Raw genomic sequence first — 23,336 nt, 5'->3', positions numbered from 1 at the left:
ATTATAGTATTGCAGCGTAACTGAACGGAAGATAAACTCATAGGCTATGAACTATGTTCTCATGTCCTATTACTATTACAAAGAAAAAAAAACGTGAGTTTTCCAAATGTGTGTTAAGTGAAAGTCTTACCTTATGGGTAAAAACTCCACCCTTCTCCTCATGATTGAAGTGCGTAAACGGTAAAAATTATGTATAAATGAAAATAAATTTAAAATGAACTGTTATGTGAGGGGTTATTCGCTCATATGGAGTAAAAGTATCTTCTATATTATAATAAATAATAATTTAAGTTATAATAATTGTTATACGACCTGACCCCCATAAAAAAATATTACTCTTAACGTCTGTGTGCTTGTAAGGAATTGAGATGTGTTGTCTCTGGTGCATATGTTGTCTAATGCTATAGGGGTAACTTTTCGGGGGCAATGGAGCACTTTTATTCAGGATTAGTTTCAAGTTAAGGATATATTTGTTAACCTCCTGGGACCTGAGGAACAAAGAAATCGCGTATTTTTTATGATTTATCAAATGTAGCAGTTATGTGGCAAAGTAGTCCTAGACGCTGTTTTTATGGGATGGAAAACTTTTCGATTCTGCTCCTCTCCCCCCCCCCCCAAGTTGGGTTCAAAGTTACACCCAAGTCTACTGCCTCGTGTTTTTTTTGTTTCAGTCCTTGAACTTTGCATGTGTGTCTAAAAAAATCAACGGACAACTTGCCTGGTATTAGATTCTCACCTTTAACGGGAGAATTTCTTCTTTTTCAAGTTTGTTTCCTGGGTGAGCGTACTGTGTGCGACAGAATCCGAATCATGCAGCAGCGTTGAAGTCTTGCAAGAGCGCAAAGGAAGTGTGAATTCCATGCATGCAAATCGGAGTAATAAAAACGGTGACTGGCAACTCACCTCCCGGTCATTAACTGTCAGGAAAAATGCGAATCGAGCATTTTTTTCTTCTAAGCTCTACCAAATTCAGAATTTCCTGAATACCACACTAAGCTCATGGGGCTGTAAATAACTTTTTTGCATTATAAATGTTTCCAAATCATTTACAACTGCAGTCGTAGTTGTGATTGCTATTCGAAAATATATTTAAAACACATGAGCTAAAGAGTTTTTATTTTTTGTTTTAACCACTTTATGCACAGTTAAGTTAATAGAGACTGGACCTACAGTTTAAAGTAGGGTCCTAACCATTACGTGCTTACACCTGGGACTCGAGCTAACAAGAACGTGACTATGTGTTAGTATTTATATTTTTATTTTACGCTGCATTTGTGCCGCTTGGCAAACCGCGACGACGAGGATGTCTACCCTCTGAAGTGACTAAAAATACGATTACAAAATTGATTGATTGAGTTAAAATTTTTGGCTGCTTCGGCCATTTTGCACCCTTCTAAGTATACGAGGAAAATCCTCTTATCTAAAACCCTTACCTTAAAGTAAAAGAAGGGGTGTAAAGAGCCCCTTGGAAAAGGTTAGAAGTGCAAGTTGTAAAAGGGACCTGCACAGGGCAAACACAACACATTTAAATGGGTAAGGCTACACTAAAAACTTCCTCAAACACAATGTAAATTTTTTTCTTGTATGTACGCATTGCTTGCATTGTAGAGTTATTTTCTTGTAGTTTACGGTTATTACAAGCATAAGAAAACAGTTTTTCGTTGTGACGTTTCAGGAGAACACACGCTCCCTTCATCACATTTATTTTTATTTTGACTAAAGATACAGTTATAACAATGGTTAGCAATTTTTTAAACAAAAAGAATCAGTTATATAATGGATGTTGTCAATGTTACATTGTTGTAATATTCATAATTTTTGGGATTCATAATTTTAAATAAAAAATAATGTGATCAAAATTTTTTATCTAAAATAAAAATAAAACCGACTGCTTCTTTTCACAGTTAGGTTGCTATATTACAACAATGTAACATTGACAACATCCATTATATAACTGATTCTTTTTGTTTTAAAAAATTTCTAACCATTGTTATAACTGTATCTTTAGTCAAAATAAAAATAAATGTTTGATGAAGGGAGCGTGTGTTCTCCTGAAACGTCACAACGAAAAACTGTTTTGTTACGCTTGTAATAACAGTAAACTACAAGAAAATAACAATGTAGAAGGTCCGCTCTTCTCAAAAGCTAAAAACATTTGCTACAACACTGTCATCATCTCTCAATATGGACGACAAATCATTGGGAAGGTTATACCTGTCTGATGAAAGTAAAATCGAGAAGAATATGTCGAGATCAGGCAACTATGAGATCTTTGTTTAGACACAAAGAAATCATCGGCCATTTTGGAATTGATTCAATACATTAAATAATTCGTCATAACAGGTTTCTTCTTTCAACTCTAGGTTCTGTTGATAAAAAAAATAAATTTGTGAATGTCACCTGTAATTAGGAAGAAAACTTGATTTGTAATATGAAATAGTGAATGTATTTCTTTTTTTTTAACCCAAGGAATAAGAGTTTAGCTTTAGTTAGGTTAATTTGAAACAACAAGGAATATTGTGTGCATTGGTTTTATCAGGTTCTTGAATCAAGAAATATCCGAGAATGTCTCATTTGGTTTTTACCTTTCAGAGTATGGGAGAAGGCAGCATCAGCAGTGATAGCTTAGGAGGTCGAAGTAGCAGAGGAATTTCTCCTGCTCGCTCGGATGAAAGCCTCGGCCGCTCGGTGTCTCCACCTCCACAAGTCCCAACCCCAGTGGTGATGCAGCAACAGCCACCCCCAAGGCATAGGAAGAGGCGTGCTCCAAAACCACCCAATGTCAATGGACAGGAGATTGTAAGTAGATGGGCTAACAGCAGTGTAACTTTGATACAATCATTCAGATTGGTATGAACATTACAGTAAGATAAATCTAAACATAATTCCTGTGTGTCCTTCATGCAATTGCTACTAATAATTGATAATTTGTTACTGATTTTTCCATTAACAAAATAATTTATTCCCATCTCCCTGCTGATTTTAGCAGTGGATAAATTCTAAACTTGAGATTTTTATCATGATGACAAGATCCTTGTAGACACTACAGCAACACTAGATGAAAGTAAATGTAATAAAATAAGAATGCAAAAATGATGTGTTAAGTTTATATTTGCAGAAATAGGACATCCAGAAATAAATATTCACCAGCGGTAGCACTGAAGATTTAAATAGGCGTAGTAGTGCTTTACGAATTGCCAAAACTATGTGAAATATTAAAAAATGCTCATGCACGACTTCGAATTTTATTTTATTTTTGTCATTGCAATTTGGCATCTGAAATTAATGCTTCAGTTGTCTTTGTGTCACGAATATTTCAAAATTAAACATCAGTAACAGAAATGCTTTTGAAAATATTGTTAGGTTAATCGATACTGAACCCACAGTTTAAAGTGAATTTTGAATTGCTTCATGCCTACTGGGAATTGGCAATTTAACTATACACCCCTAATTTTGCACAATGCTTTCCTTAAAATCTTCAGAAAGGCCCAGTTTGTGGTCATTTTGACACTAAATTCACCTTTACACACCCTAGAAAAATTACAGATAAAATTTGCCAGGAGAGACACCCAGAACTACTTAATTACACGATTCCAGCATTGAACACTATGCTAATGGGGAGGTACTTAATCATTAATTTTACATTGCAGGTCGTATCAACTAGTTCATCAGAAGAGAAGATGGTGCCTCCACCAACAACCCACACAGAGCTTACCGTTCCCAACCAAGACAGGCACACATTGATTTCCCATTCCAGGAACAGTTCAGACAGCAGCGGGTACCACGAGGCTTCGGTCCTGAGCGAGAGTCCAGAGAGTAACGGCGTCTCTTCTCTAGAGAGGTGAGTCTAGGAAAACATTGACATTTTGATGGAGTGGAAGTATAGTGCCTGGGAAATCCTTGAATTTCAGGACTTATGTGGGGTTTATTGGCACCAGAAATGAATAAGATTTTGTACGAGGGCTGATCAACAAAGAATGAGACTGATTTTTTGTACAGATGTTTATTACTCTGGTGGAAGGGTTACATGATCTCTTTCAAAGTAACCCCCCCCTTCGACTTGAACACACTTAACAATGTTTCTGCCAGTCCGCAAACACTTGATGTAAGCCATTTTTTGCGAGATCCTTGAGAATCGACTCACATTTCTTAAGCACTGCTTGATAGTCTGCATAAAACGATTGCCCCATAAGTTTGACTTGAGTGCAGGGAACAGAAAACAATCACAGGAGCCTACACTGGGATATAAGGTGGATGTGGTACACAGGTGATGTTGAATTTTGCCAAATATGTATGCTATGACGTGATTTGCCATAGGTCATGCATTTGCCATGATGAAGTCACCACCCATTCAGACGAGGTTGTGCTGGTTTCTTTGCACCAACATTGACTTGTAGCATTGTGCTGTAGTGGTAGTGTGCAGTTACATCATAACCTTACCTGCAGATGGAACAACTTTCGCCTTTTTTTGGTGTTGGAGGCCCTGGCCATTTTCATACTGTGTGACTTGTTTTCCTTCTGGGTTATAGTTGTGTGCCCACGACTCATTCCCTGGTGATAACTGATTCTAGAAAAGCATCACCTTTTCACCATCACAGCTTTAAACGACAACAGAATTTGATTGCTGCATACTGTGCTATGCGAAATGCACTCAGGGCGTAGAACAAGGAGCGTTGCTGCCAAAGAAAGAATCTGATGGTGCTGCCATCTCTGGGACTGGGTTTTATGTATGAAACCCCGCTCTTGTCCAACATGCACATTGCAAACATGTAATGATACAGGATGCTGTGCAAAAAGGAATTAGTCTCATTCTTTGTTGATCAGCCCTTGTATTAATTTTGTTTACAGGCATGAAAAAATTTGATAAAATTTCTTAAGGAAGGGATATAATCATAAGATGAGTTAACATTTTTCTTTTTAAGTGAATATGACCCATATTTGCATCTAGAATTTTTATATGAAGAGTATGTAATGGGAAGGAAAATACGCTATGGCTTTTCTTAAGGCTCAGCTGGACCCTTTGGCCAATGACAAGTGAAGCAGTTCATAAAATTACCTCTTTTTGAAAAACCTAGGATTTTCCAAATTCTGAAAAATTACATCTGCTTAGAATTTCTTGTTATAGATATTTGTAATAGTTTCGCGCCTGCATAAGGCACAAAGCTATTGCGAGTATTTAGGCTATTGTAAAGCAAACTACATGAAGATTTATGTGAATACAATGGAAGAAATTCTGTCCAGATGAAATTTTTCACAATCTGGATTATCTTGGCAGTTTTTCGAAAGGAGAGGAAATTTCGAAAATGGCTTCACTGCCTTTGGTCAAAGTTCCAGTCAAACTTTTAGACTTGGTGTGCTATGTATCTACCTTCTTTTTCTTTAGGAAATCTGTACTGTGTCAACTGTGCATTTTATACATGTGAATTTTTTGGGTAAAAGTTAGGAAATATGTGTAGTCACACTATGTATATGGTATGATAGATAATTATATGTATATATACATACAACTAATGGAGTCTTTCTTTTCCGCAGCCCACCGGACACACTACCTAGAAACAAGAAGTCGCCAGACAAGAAGGACCAGCATAATCATTTCTCGCGGTCACTATCGAACCTCACGGCTGTCGGCAATGGGCCTCAGAATGGCACCACCAACCTCACAAGCGTTCACAGCATTTCGACAACGTCCTTGTCATCCATTCAGAAGAGGAAGAAAGCTCCGCCTCCTCCAGTACCAAAGATCCAGGAGGTGTCCAAATCGCAAGAGGAAATGTCTTCTGAAGTTACCAGTAAAATTATCACAGTTTCGGTCATCGAAGAAAAGAAGCCAAAGACAATGTTAATTGAAAGCGTGAACCACGTTGGGAATTCACCTGATGCAAAGAGCGAAAAAGCTTCAAACGATTCGCCACAGAATATCGATGAGCACTCAAGCAACCACTCTGCAATCAAAGAGGATACTGAGACGCTATCGGAAGAAGCTGAAAACTTAGAAAGTTCTCAATCTGTTGATTCGGAGCAGGTTGAAGAGAGTAGTTGTAGCTCGGAACACCTTGAAACTCCTAACATTACCAACAACCCCAGTCACAGTAGTTCCGTAGGCCAGCCCCCGATCACAGGTAAGCCCCGTTGCATCCCTCCGTCGTTTGCAGGGTCTGCTGAAAAGTTTCACAATTTCCTACAAGAGCTAGGCAAGGTTTTGGAGGGCAGACCTCAGTAGTTTTGTTCGTTAACTAGTCTTTGTGTGTGTTTTTAATCTTCATATTTTATTACTTTTGTGTTAAAAAAAATTGTGTGTGTTACTAAAATTATTTCACAATGGCACATAGAAATTATCATTTTATGTACAATGTGCATGGATATGTGTGTGTAGAGACACCAACATATATTGGAGGTAATTTATGTGATAAAACGATTTAATTTTTACTTTTTAAAATTATGTATATACTTAAATTGGTTTAAGAAACACAGGTGCCATGTTGGAATGCTCTAAAGAAATTGCAAAAGAAATATAACAATACAACCCAGATCAAAATAAATTGAAGATATTATTTTGTATTTTTAGCTAGACAATGGAGTGAAAGATAGAATAATTTGTTGTTCAAGATATAAATCTAGAGAGGGGAGAGACTAAAGTATTGACAGAAATGCCAGTAAAAATGCTTCTTAAGGATGGAAAAGCCATGACTCGGTGCTTGTTTACTATGTATACTTGCAAGCATCAATCATTTACTCAAGTAAATTTTAATCCTTATTTTATGTAGTGGGCGAATAATATATCTCTTGAACTTCTGTGCTTTGCGAAGTTGATTTACAGTTCTTATTTAAAACATATAGTCTTAGGAATCTTGTGAATACTTGATCATGTATATACAGGACACATGTGACACTGTGTGTGCTTGCTCATTAAACTGAATTTGGAAGCATTTCAATTAGGGTCGTGCTAACCCCAAAAGAATAGTACTGCACCTAATGTGAAATAGGAATTGATCAGTTTTTATACATATAATACTTCAAAGAGTTTTCTTATGTTTTTACTATTTCCTTCAGATTTTTTTATTTCTTGTGGTGTCTACATATTCTTTCCCCTGTTAGTTGTCTTCCATGATTTCAAATAAATAAAAATAATACAAGGAAATAAGTCCAGCACTGATAAGTTGTATTCACGTAAAATGAACAGATTTTTTTTTAAATTTTTCACAGTTGTGATATATTAAATTCTAGTAGATTTTAAATTAACTGAATTACTTAGATTGCTACTGAATGCTATATTAAAATAACTCACTAAGTATGATGTATCATTTAGACACTTAAAAGGGCACTTAATCTAAACTCTAGAAATACATACATGGCAGTATTGATTTAGAATAAATATTTCATAATGATGTACAACTGTACTGTGGTGTCAGTTTGAAGTTTAGTTATTGTGTACTTGCACATAATTTGCACGATTTGACGCAATTTAACTCCTTAAAAATGATTCTTGTAAAGGAAACTTCATACGTTTCACTGTGAAAGTTAAAAGCCTTTAATATTTTAACAGTTGTGTGGTGTTAAGCAGTAGTTAATTTTAGATACATATTATCACATAATTTATATTTAGTACCATAAAGTATTGTTTTTTTCTTTCCAAATGCATGATTTTTCTTGGAAACTCTCTAAAACTTTCTCTCTCTCATGTACAGATATTTCCAGTAAACCAAAACCTGTTCCAAGGCGACAAACTAACCCATCTTCAGTAGTTGCAGATTCACCTCCTCCTGGTGTTGGCACTTCTAATCGGGGCTCTTCTAGTAACACTCCCAAACAACCTGTAGTTTCTCAGGCACCTGTTCCGAAACCTAGAAAATCTCCACGTTCTAATGACGCTTCTTCTAATATCAGCTCTCCATCTCACTTGTCTAATTCTAAAGTAACACCCAGTAGAAATTCTAATTCTCAAAGTGGAAAATTAAATCATGAAGCCAGTGTTCCGAAAAGCGAGAAGAAAAGCGTGCCATCAGATGATGAAGACTCATATCCAGAGTTCAATAAATCTAGCATAAGCAGTGCGAAAGGTATATTTGGATCGGGAATCTCGTTGTTGTCCATGCACTCTAAGTCTAAACTGGCTCATCCAGTGTCTGCTCCGGAAGTGAATGACTTTGAGTTCGACAGCGACTTGGATATAGGCGAAGATCATCTTGCCATGTTCGACACCAGAGAAGACGTGTTTCACTCGGGAAGTGAAAATAGTCCACCCGTGACTGCATCGAAACCCAAGAAAAGGCAAGCTCCTTCGGCTCCGGGTTCGAATTTTGCTTTCAAAGCAAGACCACAGCTTGCAGATGTTAACTGGAGCACAATAGAGAACAACGATTCAAATAGCACGTACACAGACCATGATGCATGCTCTGACAGTAATTCCGTATACGATTCGGAACTGGAGGTTGACTCTGTTAGTGGAAACGGCACGTCAAGCTTTAAATACTCTTCTGTTAGCTTAACAGGACAAAGTTTTCATCGCACTGGCGTACGTGGGAGCTTCAATACCCCAACTACCGGAGGCATGGCCAAGAACCCAAGTACAGGCAGTCTGCGGAATGCTGATGTTCAGTTCCTCGGCAGCTCAAACATGAATCGGTGGAGCAACATGGAGTCTTTGCTTCTTGAAGGAGGGGAACAGCCTGACACTAAGCCAGAGTGGTTTCTGAATTCAAGCTCAGGTGCATGCAGTTTTCTTTCCTATGTCTTTTATTTTAAATTTCTTGCATTTCTTCTACTTTTCTTGTCTATATGCTAATGATGCATGATTTTGGGGATGTGAATGCGTGTGAGAATGGTTGGCTGAAAGTATGCTTGGGCAGAGATTGTCTTATTGCTCACGAAACTGCCTTGTGGCATTTTATAGTGGCTACCAGGGTGTCTTACGAGTGAAGAAATAGTCAAGAAATTATACTTGTGGTAAAGAATTTTTGCTATAACAATGATTGATTTTGTTTATTTTTCTTAGCTTTTCTGTCCCTTATTTTTCTTAGCTTTTCTGTCCCTTTTAACTAATTGCAAAGATGATTGAATTGTTGTTTTTAAGTTCACTTTATGCACAGTAAGGCTAATCGGGACAGGACCTACAGTTTAATGTGGGATCCGAACCACTGTTCCATGTGCCTCCACTGGGCAACGAACCCAGGACCCCTTGATTACAAGGAGACGACACTACCACTGTGCCATCTGGGAGTCCCAATTGCGAAGATGAGGATGCATGGTGGCTAGACGAGGTGGATTAAGGATCAATCACAAACAAATGGAACAACAACACAAATCCCCACAGAAAATTATATGACAGAGCCTCGCTAGTCTGTAAAATGCACCCCAGGGAAGGGAATATAATTATTACATGCATTAATACACCAAGCAAGTCTAATTCTCTTGTTAGTGTCCCATATCATACCGGTGCAGTCTAAGGTGTTTGGCTTTGGTCTCTGGCTATGGGATGTAGGCAAGTTCGAGTCTCCTGGAGTAAGCATACCTTTTCTCATGAGATTTCACCCAGTGTGTTGAACTGGTGGCCAGCCACCACCGTGAGGAAATTGGGAGCTACGAATGAGTAGCGTAACCTAGTCATAGAAAACGTATGACGACTACTAAGGATTCATTGCGCTGACCACACGTCACCCTGTAACTGGTTGTAACCGCAGTCGGTAGGTAGGCACTGGCCCTCAAAGGCTGCTACACCGCAGGTTGTTATTAATTCTCTTGTTAAAGTACAGCTTCAGTTTTCGTATTAACCAGCCTTTTGGTAGGGGTTTCCATTAAATATTTATTTTCTTAATTTCCAACTTTAACCTACGTAGGAGTCTAGTAAATAAAGGTTAAGAAAACTAAAAACGGTCATGAAAAAATTAAGTCTTTGATTTGTTGTTTTGTTAGACACCCTGTGTAAGTCTACTTGTGATTGCTTGCATACTCTTGTCTCTTGTGAATTTTACTGTCTTTTCCTTGCAACTTTGTTACTGATTGTTTCTGCTGCCTTGTTGATCCAAGGTTCCAGATTCAACACCTTGCCTGGGCATGGGTTTTCCTTTAACAGCTTCTTCCAGTCATCATTCATCTTCATCACGATTAGCCTAAAGAGCCAGGAAAGTTTTAAAAAATTACAAAAATCTAATGAATTCTGTGTAGACACGTGAAAATACTTGAAAGCACACATGTACGTGAAATATAGTAAGTTTCTGTTTATGCAGATACTTTTGAATTCAAAATATGCCTTGTAAATATAAAGATCTTGTAAATTGTACGCAGCGGAACCCCAAATTTTGCATTTTCCCACATTTTAAGTTTTCTTGTCTTGGTCCCATGAAAAACATACAATTGAGGTTCCGCTGTGTACATGATAGACAAAATGAAATAACTTTTATCTAGAGCCTGGCTACATTTTCAAGTTGGAAACAAATTAAGATTGCAAATGATGACAGGCCTTTGACACACAAGAGTTAGAATAGATGTAACAAGTGGTGGTAGTTAGTGACTGTAGGTAAAACCTCAGAAATAATGGTGAGTAGCATGGGTTAGGATTACTGACAGACTCCATATATTCTGGTGGGAGGGGATGTCTACAGGTGTCATTTGTATGTCCTAGCATCCCTTACAAGAGGATAATGGAAGCCATTGGTTGATGTTATGATTAGGGATGGCCAAATCTGGATAAAATTTTAGCATCTTTGTATTTCACTGCAGGGATTTTGCTACAAATCCGAACACTGTATCTGGATATCCAGACTATCCGTTGCATCTGAAACAGATATTGGATAATTTGAAATCTTGTTATCAGTTATCTGTATTTTGTGGTCATTTTGTAGTTATGATTGTACACGGGGCAAATTTGAAAGCAGAATTCTGGATGGAGGACCCAGTAGTTTTTGATCCTCAGGGTCATGTTGGTAGATGTTTTCCTAGGTAAAACTCATAGTAGAATGCTGAAAAACCTTGCTTATAGTATGATTTCAGTAACTTGAGATATTTTTTACTGTTAAAACAGCTCTATATATTTTTAATAACTTACCCTATGTGTTATTCCTTGAGAAGCATGTGCCCTAGACCAACTGTGTCACTCTTTAGGGCTGGCTCTGATAGTATTTTTTGCATTCAAATAATTATAAACTCATTATGAATGTGCGAATTACTCACAATAGCAATATAACACATATTTTAAAAATATTCAAAAAACACAATATAATTATAAACCTGGTGGAAATAATGATTGCAAGGAAACCTCTTAGTATAATTGTCTACAAAGGTTCAGAATTTATTTAAACCTGTTTTATCATGATATATATATATGTCGGTCTAGTAAATCTCAGTTGGGTACATACAGGGTCTGTAGCAAAAATTAGTTTCCATTGCAATTTAATCAAGTGGTAATTTGCTAAGTCTGTATTTTTTATGCGAGAGTTAGGTAAAAGGAAAAGATTGATTTCTTTCTCTTGGTGAAAAAAGTTGTTTGACACTTCATACATGCATATAGTATGTGTGGGTGTGTGTGCATGTGGAAAAAATCATGTGCCTGCTCAATCAAAACCTGCCTGTAAATGATTAAACTGCTTTCGTCTCTACCTTAACAGGAAACTATTTCGTAGAAATATTAAAAGTTTTTGCTTGCATCATTTCTTGTAGTTTTTGCATTTTTTTTTTTTTTTTTCAAAATAGTGGGTAAGCACTTCTTGTAGCAAATATCGCATTTGTAAATTACATAGTGGTAATTCTATACTAAATTTTTTGTGGATTTTTACTTTGTTTAGTATTACTTATTCATTTACTTCAAAGATTTTAAGTTAAAAGAATATGAAATTATTCAGAGTCCTTTTATACAGAATCTGTAACATGTAAGGGAAAACATATGATCCACCGACACATGTGATGCTCATGTATCTTAATTTCCATGTACTCTTTTGCAGAAGATGGTAGTGTGAAAGAAAACCCTTTGTTTGGGTGTGGCGATGATGCAGACGAAATAGAAAGAGCATTTCAGTGCGCAACGGCAGAACTAGATGCAGCTCTAGATGATGAAGAAATAATACAACAAACCGAAGTAACTATAGAAAGTGAGGTAAGAATTGTAGGATTATTGTTGTGACTGGATTAGAATAAGCTGCCTGTGTGGTGGATCATGTTGAGCGGTTGGTTTGTTTTGATTACAGGTGACGCATAGAGGCAAGGTAGGAGGTATTGCTGGCATATCAAATCTTCAGTAACAATCCAGATATAATGGGAAATTCAGATTTGCTACATTTGATCTCGCAGCACAAGCAATCACAGGTTAATATACTGCATAGTACAGTAATAATATAGTAACATTAAATTTATTGGGGATGGGCCGATATGAAATTTTGGCAGATACCGATAAAAGTACAGATATAAAATTTATCGATACCGGTAACAGATATTCTACCGATCTGATATAAAATTCCAAATGGTCCTTGAAGAACCTGAAAGGTTCATTGACCTCCTTAATAAATGTGTATTTCGAGGTGACTGCAGTGAAAGAGAAGTTGCATATTTAGACATTTACTTCTTTGGAAAGTAGGGCATGGAGATTATCCATAAAAATTATAACAAAATGGCAAAATTTTGCACTAAATTATCAGATATTTATCGATATATTGGATCGGTAATTTTACTGCTACACCGATATGCCTATATCAGCCAATACCAATAGAGTACCAATTAATTGGTCCCATCCCTAAAATTTATTAAACTAGCATCTTTTATGCACTATCAGTAATCTGACATATCTATGTGCAAAGAACACAATGTGAACCAGGAAGCCAATAAAGCTGCAAAAATTGTTGGGCAGATATGGTAATGTCTCCCTACTTTGTTTTCCCAGGTGGCGGTATTCCTGCTTCACCCGGCTGGCAGTGCCGGAACTACTGTCATCCAGGGAAAAAAAGAAAAAAAAAGTGATGGACTATCATCACTATCCAAGATCATTAATAAAGGCACTGGTCCATCGAAATTGATCGGGGAAAAAAATATTTGCAATGTGGAAAGACGGTACACCACCTGTACAATATTAAAACCATGTTTACAATATCTGTAAAAGTGAATTTTTTTGACCTGAGGAAATATGTTTATATTTCTGAAAATGGGTATGGTCCTTATTAAATCACTATTGACATGAACTGATAAAATGATTTGACATGTGTTGCAGTCCGTGAATTATTAACATTGTTTATTGTTTTGTTAAGTTGTGCTGTCTTTTCCTTTTACATACAAATGTGTTTTATGTATTTGAAATGTTACATTTGCCATCAATGTAAATTAAATGTGAGTAAAAGTTAGTTAATTGTGTAAAACTTTTTTTTATAAATTTAATTTTAACACAATTTGCATGAACTTCAGAAGTTTTCACTTACTTTTGTGTATTTCTCTTTGACCAGGAACAAGAGAATTTATCAACCCGTAATGAGAATGCAAATAGTGAAGTACCATCGGACACTCAGCAGGCTCCACCAAGAGCAAAGAAAACTGAGAGGGTTATGTTGGAAGCCAAATTAAGCCAAGAGGTGTGTACAATTAGAAAACAGTACAAGATGAAATTAAAAACTGAAAAATATAGTTTTATTTACTAGCCAGTTTAGTACCATGTAAGAGATATATTTGATTACTTGTGTTGATTCATTTAGTGAGGAATGTGTCAAAATCTAGTTTCAATGTATGAATATTGACTGAAACTGGCATTTTGGTATCAGAATCTTATGTTAAACTGATATTTAACAAAATACATATTATTAATATTTATTGCAGTGCAGGGAAAACCCAAGAATTAAAGATGGTTTTTCTTGTAATGGTTTTAAATCTCTCTCCAGTCCTTGAAGTGAGAACTGTTACGGGAGAGATATATGAGGGTTTTTTGATAAGTTTCCAGCTTCGGAAAGAAATAATGGTGTCAGTGGCAAATGAATGTCATTTTATTCAACATGGTTCCCTTTCAAGTTGACACACTTGGCACAACTTTCCTGCAGCAATTCTAACCCATAGTAATAGGTTATAGCATGGTCTGCAAACCATGCCTCTACTGATGAAATGATGTCACTGAATTCAGTACCTTCGAGGTGAATTTTTAGTTTGAGGAAAATAAAATATCTGAGGGGGCCAGATCAGGGTAATAAGGGGGATGTTCAATGAGTTCATGCTTTAAATCACGAAGTTTCTGCACTGTGCTGCCTGCCTTGCGACAAGGAGCATTGTCTTGGAGGAAGAGGATGTCTTTTGACAGTTTCCCCCGCCTCTTTTTCTTCAAAGCTGGCTGCAATTTATTCAACAGGATCACATAACTTTCAGCATTCAAGGTGGTGCAATTTCCCAGGAATTCCCTGAATATTATCCCCTCACAATCGCAAAATATCACACCCATTACTTTTCCTGCAGATTTCTGTCTGCAACATTTTTTGGGCCATGGTGATCCACTTCGGCACTGCTTCATGGATTGATATTTAGTCTCGTACACATGCAATGGAGTTTCATCCACTGCCACTATTTGTTCAATAACACTGGCTGCACTGCTTGAAAAATGGTCCAACAGTGCCTTAGCACTGTCCCTTCTTTTCTGCTTGTGATCAGCTGTGAAGAGTTTGGGCACCCACTCGGAAGAAAGTTTTTCATCTCCCAATTCTTCATGCACAAGTAATGCTCTCGCTCTAAACCGATGCCTAGGGTGTCTGCTATACATTGCAGACCAATCGTCATGTCTGCAAGGATCAGGTCTTGCACACTATCAGCAATTTCCTCAATCCCTACTGTTCTGAGTCTTCCTGGCTTTTCCTAATCTTCTGTGCTTGTTCTCCCCTCCTGAAATTCGCCCCCACAATTTCACTGTGCTGTAAGGAGGACAGTCATTGGGCATTGTTTGTGTCAATTCATCATATTTCCTTGGCTCCCATGCTCTTAGAGAAGAGGTACTTGATAGCAGCTCTCTTCTCCAATTTGCGTTGCCTTGATCACTTCAAATGTGAAACGCAAAAGTATTACTAACAGTATCTGTCTGAAATTTTGCATAACATTTTCTGAAACATTGACTCACAACATACTAAAAGGATTTTCATCTATTCCAATACTTTCCCTGTCAGGCCGGAAACTTATCAAAACCCCCCCTCGTATGTTAAAGGTTTTGATAGCAGATGGACAGCTCCTGCGTTTTAACATAGTACCAATGAGCCAGGGCTTGCCAGGGTAATGCATGGTCAACACATAGTCCCATTGCTCCTGTTTACTGACCAGACTCCAGGTATTGCTTGCACGTAGCTTGGTAATTTTCCTCAGGATGCCCGGTCAACTCTGAAATTTTGGATCTCCCACCAGGAATTGAACTTGGAGCAACTTACTCCAAAGATAAGTGCTTACTATTCGGCTAAGCAGAAGTGTAATTCCAAAGGTAGTTAAAATTGTTTCTAAATATGTATTAATATGGCTCAAAAATTTATCTAATTTTCATGTATGATGCATATAACAAAGGAAATATATTTTGTGTAGCTGAGTGGTAACTCTTTTGTTTGGGTTAGTGGTCACAGGCCCTGGCGTATGCAGGAATTTATTTGAGGTGCTAGAATTGCAAAGGTGTATATTACGTAACTGTGTTCTGGGGGAGGAAGAATACACAATTAAATATTTCATAGTTACCATGTAACTATGTGTCTCACTACCATGCGAGAGACCCGGGTTCGATCCCCGGCAGGGGAGAACCGGGACTTTTTGAACCTGTTCAAGCAGCTCCAGCATCGTATAAAGTGGGTACCTGGAGGAAACTCTGGGAGGTAAAGGTGGCTAGGCGCATGGTGCTGATCACATAACCCCCAGCTCGGCTGAGATCAAGAAAGTGTGGGGCCCTAACCCCACACCCCCTATACGCCTTCATGGCATGCTGCAAAGCACAGGGGAGCAGTTTACTTTTTTTATATATACAGTTACCATTTTTAACCTTTGTTTTAAAAATTGTTCAAAGACAAAAATGTTAATTTTAAGGCAGGTTTTCAGTTGTTTTACCAGAGTTTTTTACTGCTTTAGCTTGAACTTTAGCAGAACTACTGGAAAGAAACTGTACCGAGTTAATATGTGACTCGGTACATCAAAACCCAGTCTTGCTGGACATTTTCCATCAAAGGGATGTTACACCAAAAAGGGTTTTGTTGGTTTAGTGTATTATTTCAGGAAATTTCTAGATGTAAATTCTTGAACTTTCTTCTTTGCAGGCTGCAAAACGTGAAATAGAAGCCACTATCCAGAACACTTTCCATGAACTTGAAAGTGAAATTGCTCCTCCATCTCTCCCATCGCCACCACCGTCTTTGGAAGCGGGAGACGAAGTAGCGAACAGAGATGCAGAGATTGAGTGGGAATACCAACTTCCAGCACCGCCAACCCCTTTCCAGGACAGTCAGCCAAGCAACGAGCGTGGTGGATGCGAGGAGGAGGATGTATTGCAAGACATGCCAATTGCGATCGAGGCACCACCTCAGTTTAAGGAGCCGGTGGCTAGAAGGTTGTCGTACGAGAGCTCGGATCAGGAGTCCTCTCACGGCAAGAGCTCCAGGGCATCCTCGGTGAGCACGTACCAGCAAGAAATGGAGAAGCAAGAGTTGCAAAGGGTCAGTTCGTGTTCGTCTTCATCTCGAAACAGCGTACAAAGCTCCACAGATATTAGCAGAAGAGACGTTCTCCACACCCAGTTGAGATCCTATGCCGAAGATGAGCTTGCTCCTGTTCATAGTCAACAATCGACTACTTTCACGACAGTTCGACAGAGTGAAGGACACCTCCAGAACTTTACGCTGACCACATACAAGAGAAACGATAGCATAGACAATGGAGAAACAAGGCTTTCGAAATCAGAGTCCTTCAGCTACAAAAGCTCTGGAAATGAACGGCGAGACGACGATACGGATTTTAAGAAGCCTTCCGAGAGGGGACCAACAATTGTCAAGCGAGGTTCGTCAACTTTAGGCAGAGTGAGCTCTTTCAGTGAACGCCCTTGGATTGTTAAAAGAACACCCTCGGTTTCATCTCTAACACGTAGCGACAGCCAAGATGATTCAGGCATGGCCCACGTCCACACACTACCAAGCCAGAAAAGTCAGTTCAACGTGGCCCGGACTGTCTCTTTACATAATTTGGCAGGGGGTATGCACGACGATCGTGCAGAAGATGAGAGGAGGAACGAAAGAAGCTTTGAAAGGATGAATGGTCATGCAGAGAAGCTTAGAAAGACAAATAGCGAGGCAAATATTAGCATAGGTAAGTTTAAGTCAGATTTATTTATTTATTGCATTTAAGTGATGCATCTTGAATTTCATAAATATAAGCTAAACTGGTGTATGTGTACCAACTAAAAAATATAGTGTATTCCATAATAGTGTTTACGCTCTTGAATGTCAATAACAGCAAGCACGAACTTTTTTTTGGTGTCATACCTTAGTTACAGATATTCAAAATGACCACCATTGGCCACAATACATTATGCGCAATCTGAACAGATTGTTAAAGAGCAGATACAGTTTCTGTGGGAAGGGAAGCATAGGTTGTCCCAATTGCATGCCCCACGTCACTAAGTGTCTTGGCTTTGTTGTGTACACGGCATTCACAGGTCCCCACAGATAGTAATTTAACTTAAATCAGGAGATTTGGGTGGATATTAGACTCTTCTTACTTTTCTCGAAAAAAAAATTCTCGCCCCTGCCATTTTGTGTACACTAATGACTAGGGTAACTTAGGGTGAATCAGGTTAAAAATCAACGTAAATATTTCCTATAGTTTAATTCAAATTTAAAATTATCGGGAATATGGTAATAAAGCAATCCTTTAATTATAATTTCCAGTGATTGATATTTGTTAACTTCTCTTATTTTATTTGCCCGAAGCTTTTAAACTTCAACTCTGCATGTCCCTATTTGCCCCTAAGAGTTTGGGTGAATCAGGTCAGTTACCTAACATTGAAATATGTATTATTATAGTGCGCGTCAACTCTCCTGCATATGGCGATAGCCAATAGCAGCGCACTGCAGCGGTGCCATGTCGAAATCTCACACGGAAAAGAGACAGCGTGGTTGAGCGAAACGCCTTGTCACGGAGAGCACGGAACATTAGATAATATAACATATAATAAACTTAATGGAAGAATAGAACATACCTGATTGTGCCAGAGGGACTGCATAATTGTTTCAATATTCTCAAAGTGGAAGTTGTACAGCCTTTGTAAGATATTTTGCCCCGTAAAGAGTACGTTATCCTTTTGGCAGTAGAAAATTCGCCACAATCGTAAATTTCAAAGACGGTTCTACGAACTAAGTCTTTTTCAAAGTTATCTAAGTTTGTCGTTCTTTTTTGGTACGTTAATGTGCTTTCTAGGTGATTGAAACATTGGAGCAGGCCCCGATCCACATTGTCTTGCCCCCGAACATATCCGAGAAACGGTAGCTTGATTCACACCACACGCTTGAGCTGTTAGAGCCTGGCACTTCTTAAAGTCAATTTTACTGCTCTCTTCTTCACTCGAACATTTTTTTTTTAAAAAATTGTACACCTGAAAAATCACCCGTCGTGCCTGGCTTCGTACAACACTGTATTGTTCTCTCTTCTCTCGCTATCACTACCACTTGGTTTACTCAACGACATGCTGCACACACACACACACACACACACACACACACACTAAAAACGTGGGAAAAACGAATAGTGACGGTATCCTCTTCGTCAATTTCTCCTTCTACCATCACTGGGAACGAACCTGCCCTGTTCCCTTCGCTAATCGGAAAGTTTCGGAATGCAACAGGAACGAAGGGAGAACAAAAACGATACAATGCAAATACGTTTATAATGACATTGCTTCTACAGAGGGAACGGTATAAGCTACAATCACGCTTGTTTTTCGTACATACTCGCAAATTCATTATCTTTCCATCTGTTGAACTACTGACACTTGAAATAATATATTTATATCCGAGCGCCAGGTACACGATTTAGTAGCGAGGTGAAACAGGTTCTGAACTAGGCAACGCCGCACGTCTGCGATTCGCTGGTGCTGTTCAGCAGTTCAAGGCCATATGCAGGAGATTTGACGCGCACTCTAGTCTTTAATTTCCATTACAAACCTTATGTTCAGATTGTAGGACCTTATCTTTTGCTCCCACATTTTCCACAAATAAACTTGATTCTCCCTTGTGCAGTCACACATTTCCATTCCACCTTTAGATTTTCTTGCCACTGTACCCAATCAAAGAATTTCACAGAAATAGGGTGGTTGTATTAGTACTTCACATAACAGGACCCATAAACAGTATTGTTTCCTTCATCCCTGACGTTTTGCGACTGAACATAATGATGATGAGAGTGTGCAAGAGACCCAACAAATTTGAACGCAACATTTCTCACATGACTGGGGTTGACTGAAAAACCACACAAACATAATTTGAGTAACTGCGATACGAGCTCATCCTTCTGCTCCACGTTTAAAGTAGCTTACTCTCTTGTTTTCTCAGGAATTTTTCCTGTCCACTCTGTATTCTTCTTTGGAGATAGAAATAAGGAACACCGAAGAGTTCTGCGGCATGTCGTTGGTTCCTACCTTCCCTAAATGCCTTAATCGCTTTCTGCATGTCTTCCTAATTCCACGAAGTTGATGATTTCCTTGTATATTTTCCCATCTGTAGGAGACAAATTAATTTAGAAGCCTCTTTCAGGGCAAATGGGCATATCACCCTATTCACCCGATTTTCATGACCCAATTCACCCAAAAGTGCAACACTTTTCTATTCATCAGTTGGATACACTGTATCAATGACAAAGATGGTGGTGAATCTAATACTCTTCTACACCAACTAAATACCATGTTATGTACAAATGGTGGTCTTAAAATATCTCTTATAGTACAGTACAATGCAAATAAATACAAGGAGCCATTTTTAAGACATGCTTTTCCTAGTCTACTTAATGCAACATGAGTATTATTTGCAGTTTTTGGCAGCTCCAAATTCAATACTTCTTGGTAACTTCTAGGTTCAACAGACACTACAAGTTCCAAACTCCACTGCCAAATCGAAACATTTCCTTCAGTTCGTTTGGTTTTGAGTTGGGAGAGAGAATTTCAAAAGTGACCCGATTCACCCTACCACTTGGCAGACTGTGATGGGACTAGAAACAAAAGAAGGCCTATATGCTTTCAAACATGTTCAACTTAGACATTGGAGTTTCAAATGCAAAAAGTCCAGTCATCTTTAATATGTTGTTAAAATTCAAAACATGTAAACATTATTTTGGGACATACTGTATGCAAAACTACAGATGCACTTTTATGTATGTGTATTTATTATGTATTCTGACTAGTGAAGATTTCGAGGGATCTGCTCAGAATGATACAATATGAAAAGTTTTGTTTGCAGAACAGAGTTCATACAATCGTTTTTTAAGAAGCAATGCAAACTTTGATACTAATTTGGTCACTAGAATATTGCTATTGTTAGAAACGTACTGCAAAACATGTTGATAATTTTACAACATATGCCCTGGTATTTAAAAAAAGACCTTGCATTGCATACTGCTTTTTGGTTTTTACCATTATCTGGCTTGTCTACTAAAGAGGAATGGAATTTGTAGGAATTTCAGTATATGTTTTAATGATAGTGATAACGGCAATTTTTCCTCACTGCACTTGCCATCAATATAAAATTTATTTCAATTGTGGTACTGTAATCAGTCCATTTTTTGCTGCAGTCCATGTTTCCATATTTTATGATATTGATAAAATAACTAGAAGCCCCCAGTTAAAAATACGTATAACTGAATTATATATATTAAGTGTGTTAGAAAATATTACCCAAAAGACACTGCATGCTAATTCTTTGCAACGAAAATTGTTTTATGGGTATAGAGTACAGTTTCATGTAAGTGGCACACTTATTTCAATTCTGTTGAAATGTGCTTGCACAAGGAATAAGCTGCCTCATGTGGTTGTTAAACTAGATAATTGCTATTAAAAATAACATCGTGTGTATTTAGACCTTGAGAAGAATGAAAACCTCTCTGGGACTCTATTGGACCTTCGGTGCCAGCAAAGGGGTTTTCGAAATTCTCCCCTTTTGAAAAACTGATGATATTTCAAATTCTGAAAAATTTGTCTGCTTAGAAAACCTTCTTGAGCATTCATGTGAATCTTCTAGTTTTTTGTCTAGATATTTGTAATAGTTTTGTAGTTGCATAAGCCTATTTTCTATCACGGATATCTAGCCAACAGCAAAAGCAAGTCACATGAATGTTCTAGAAGGATTTCAGAATTTGGAATATCATAGCAGTTCATGAAAGAAGATTAATTTTTGAAAATTGCTTGGCCGCACAGGTCGAATGTCCAGCAGAACCTTACCTTCATTCAGCCCTTGATCAGTTTGTTGCACTTCGTGAAGGAAACTGTACCTCTTTCCATTATATTATTTGAATTCAAAGAAATACACTATATTTAAGATGACGTGCTGCACTATTGCAATTTTGAAATTCCCAAGTATCACTCTGGTAATGTTTTTTTTTTTTCTGTTGAAGGAAATGAAGGCGCCAATGAAGAACAAGCAAGACTTCAGGAGGAATATGTAAAGTTACAGAAGCAGCTGCTTCAGTGGCACGAGCAGTTGCTGCAAAATCAAAGCGTTCTACAGGGACAGGTTGGAGTACCTCTCGAATCACTACAGGTAGGCATTGACTCAACAAGTCCTGCCCCCCCCCCCTCTCCCCACCCAAAGTATAATTGCATTTATACAACAAGCATTGGTTGTCAAATACAAATTCGTCTATACAAAATGCACATTTGGCTTGATAGCTTGAACCTTGAAATATTTCTTCTCAAGATATTACTGAAAGTCCTCTTCAAATTGACTTTTTTTATATACCATCTTTTGCAGTGGTGTGCCCATGATTTTGGGAAGGGGGGAGGGGGTATGCATACTTTTTTAGTAGTCAACCTCATTTTGCCATCTTTTTCTGCCTTTGACATTCCCTTTTTAGGAATACTGGACCCTGCCACCCCCCCCACCCCCACCCCCACCCCTACCCCTTGGTCATGCCTCTGGACTCTTGTAGTAGAATAGGCTCCCTCTTGACTTGGATGTGTTTACCAGCATTATTTGAATTGGCCAGCAATCCTGTGGTTTCTTGTCGTGCAACAAAGTGAGTGTTTAAGGCACCTAATGTAACAGGGCTCTTCAATGGCGGAGTGGTAACAATCCCCCTTGGGTTCAACACCCAGGGGAGGCACATAGTGGTTTGGATCCCCACAATACATCCAGTAACATTTAGCTTGTATGAGCGTAAAATGGACATAAAAACCTCCACAAGGCCTACATATAATGTTACGGAATGAGCTCTTGTTTTCACATGCAGTAGGTTATTGTAGGTCTTTCAAAGATACACTTCAATCTCGTGACAGATCTTAGTCAGATTTTATAATGGCATATTTCACGGTAGTTGCAAATTGCCTCTGCTGTACTCGTACACTCTTCGCACGAAAGTATTTTTTTATGTACATATGTTCATGTCATTAAACACTTGAATATACTCTGAAAGTTTCACAGTGCGAGTGGTTCCAACGTTGAGCATTCAATCCTGTTCGTACATCACTATCAGGTTAGGTTGTCATACAGTATTGAAGAAATCCTCTATTAACCAAAATACATCCGTTGATTGATTGTGAAGGAAATATGACACCGCCACTAATAACGGTAGAAAATTATGTCAAGTCTGGGCAAAAAAAAATAGTAACCATACATTTCAAGTATGCAAAAACATTGGATTCATTGTGTTAAATGTGTGCTAAAAAAAAAAAAAAAAAACTTCCTCTGTTTCCACACATAGGCGTAACTTGGCAGTTACATCCTAAGACCTGAGGAGCAAGTACTCGTAATAAATAATAATATTTATGATTTCGCAAATGTAACAGTTATTTAGCAAGTAATTCTGGACACTATTTTAAGGGATGAAAAAGTTTTCGACTCTGCCCCCCCCACCCCACCCCCCAAGTTATGCCCATGTTTCTACACATTGCCTTTCTTGAGTCTGAAAACTAGCACAAATTTAAGTACCTACTATTTTGCAAGCTAATGTACAAGGGTCGTTCAAGGTTGACCGGGACTTTTATTTCTGCAGAGGAAATAGGTAGCAGAAGAAACACCAAACTGTCAGTTTTTCAAAGTATTCTCCGTGCGCCGAGGCACCGTTGCCATTGTTCTGGCAGCTCCCAAATTCCTTTGGCGTAGAAAGAACTTGGTTGTTGTCGTAGCCACTGGAGGACATCGCTCCGCAGTGTTTCGTCTGTCGTGAATTTCTTC

At 38.1% G+C, this 23,336-nt stretch overlaps 1 protein-coding gene across 7 annotated transcripts in view; it reads left to right on the top strand.

Annotated features, from left to right (window-relative positions):
* The window catches only part of LOC145978691 (uncharacterized), a 450,589-nt gene that overhangs the window by 418,070 nt on the left and 9,183 nt on the right, over window positions 1–23,336 (top strand). For 6 of the 7 annotated variants that reach the window (XM_083111475.1, XM_083111479.1, XM_083111477.1 and 3 more), the window contains 8 exons: window positions 2,593–2,799; window positions 3,651–3,841; window positions 5,533–6,119; window positions 7,686–8,705; window positions 11,934–12,085; window positions 13,419–13,544; window positions 16,227–17,268; window positions 21,559–21,704. In XM_083111475.1, coding sequence (XP_082967601.1) covers window positions 2,593–2,799; window positions 3,651–3,841; window positions 5,533–6,119; window positions 7,686–8,705; window positions 11,934–12,085; window positions 13,419–13,544; window positions 16,227–17,268; window positions 21,559–21,704 — 3,471 coding nt within the window. The remainder of the gene's footprint in view (window positions 1–2,592; window positions 2,800–3,650; window positions 3,842–5,532; window positions 6,120–7,685; window positions 8,706–11,933; window positions 12,086–13,418; window positions 13,545–16,226; window positions 17,269–21,558; window positions 21,705–23,336) is intronic. The other variant, XM_083111481.1, reaches the window with a different exon arrangement.

This window comes from Lepisma saccharinum, chromosome 25 (genome assembly GCF_977018435.1).
Source record: "Lepisma saccharinum chromosome 25, izLepSacc3.1, whole genome shotgun sequence".
NCBI lineage: Eukaryota > Metazoa > Arthropoda > Insecta > Zygentoma > Lepismatidae > Lepisma > Lepisma saccharinum.
This window is presented reverse-complemented; position numbering and strand designations above follow the sequence as displayed.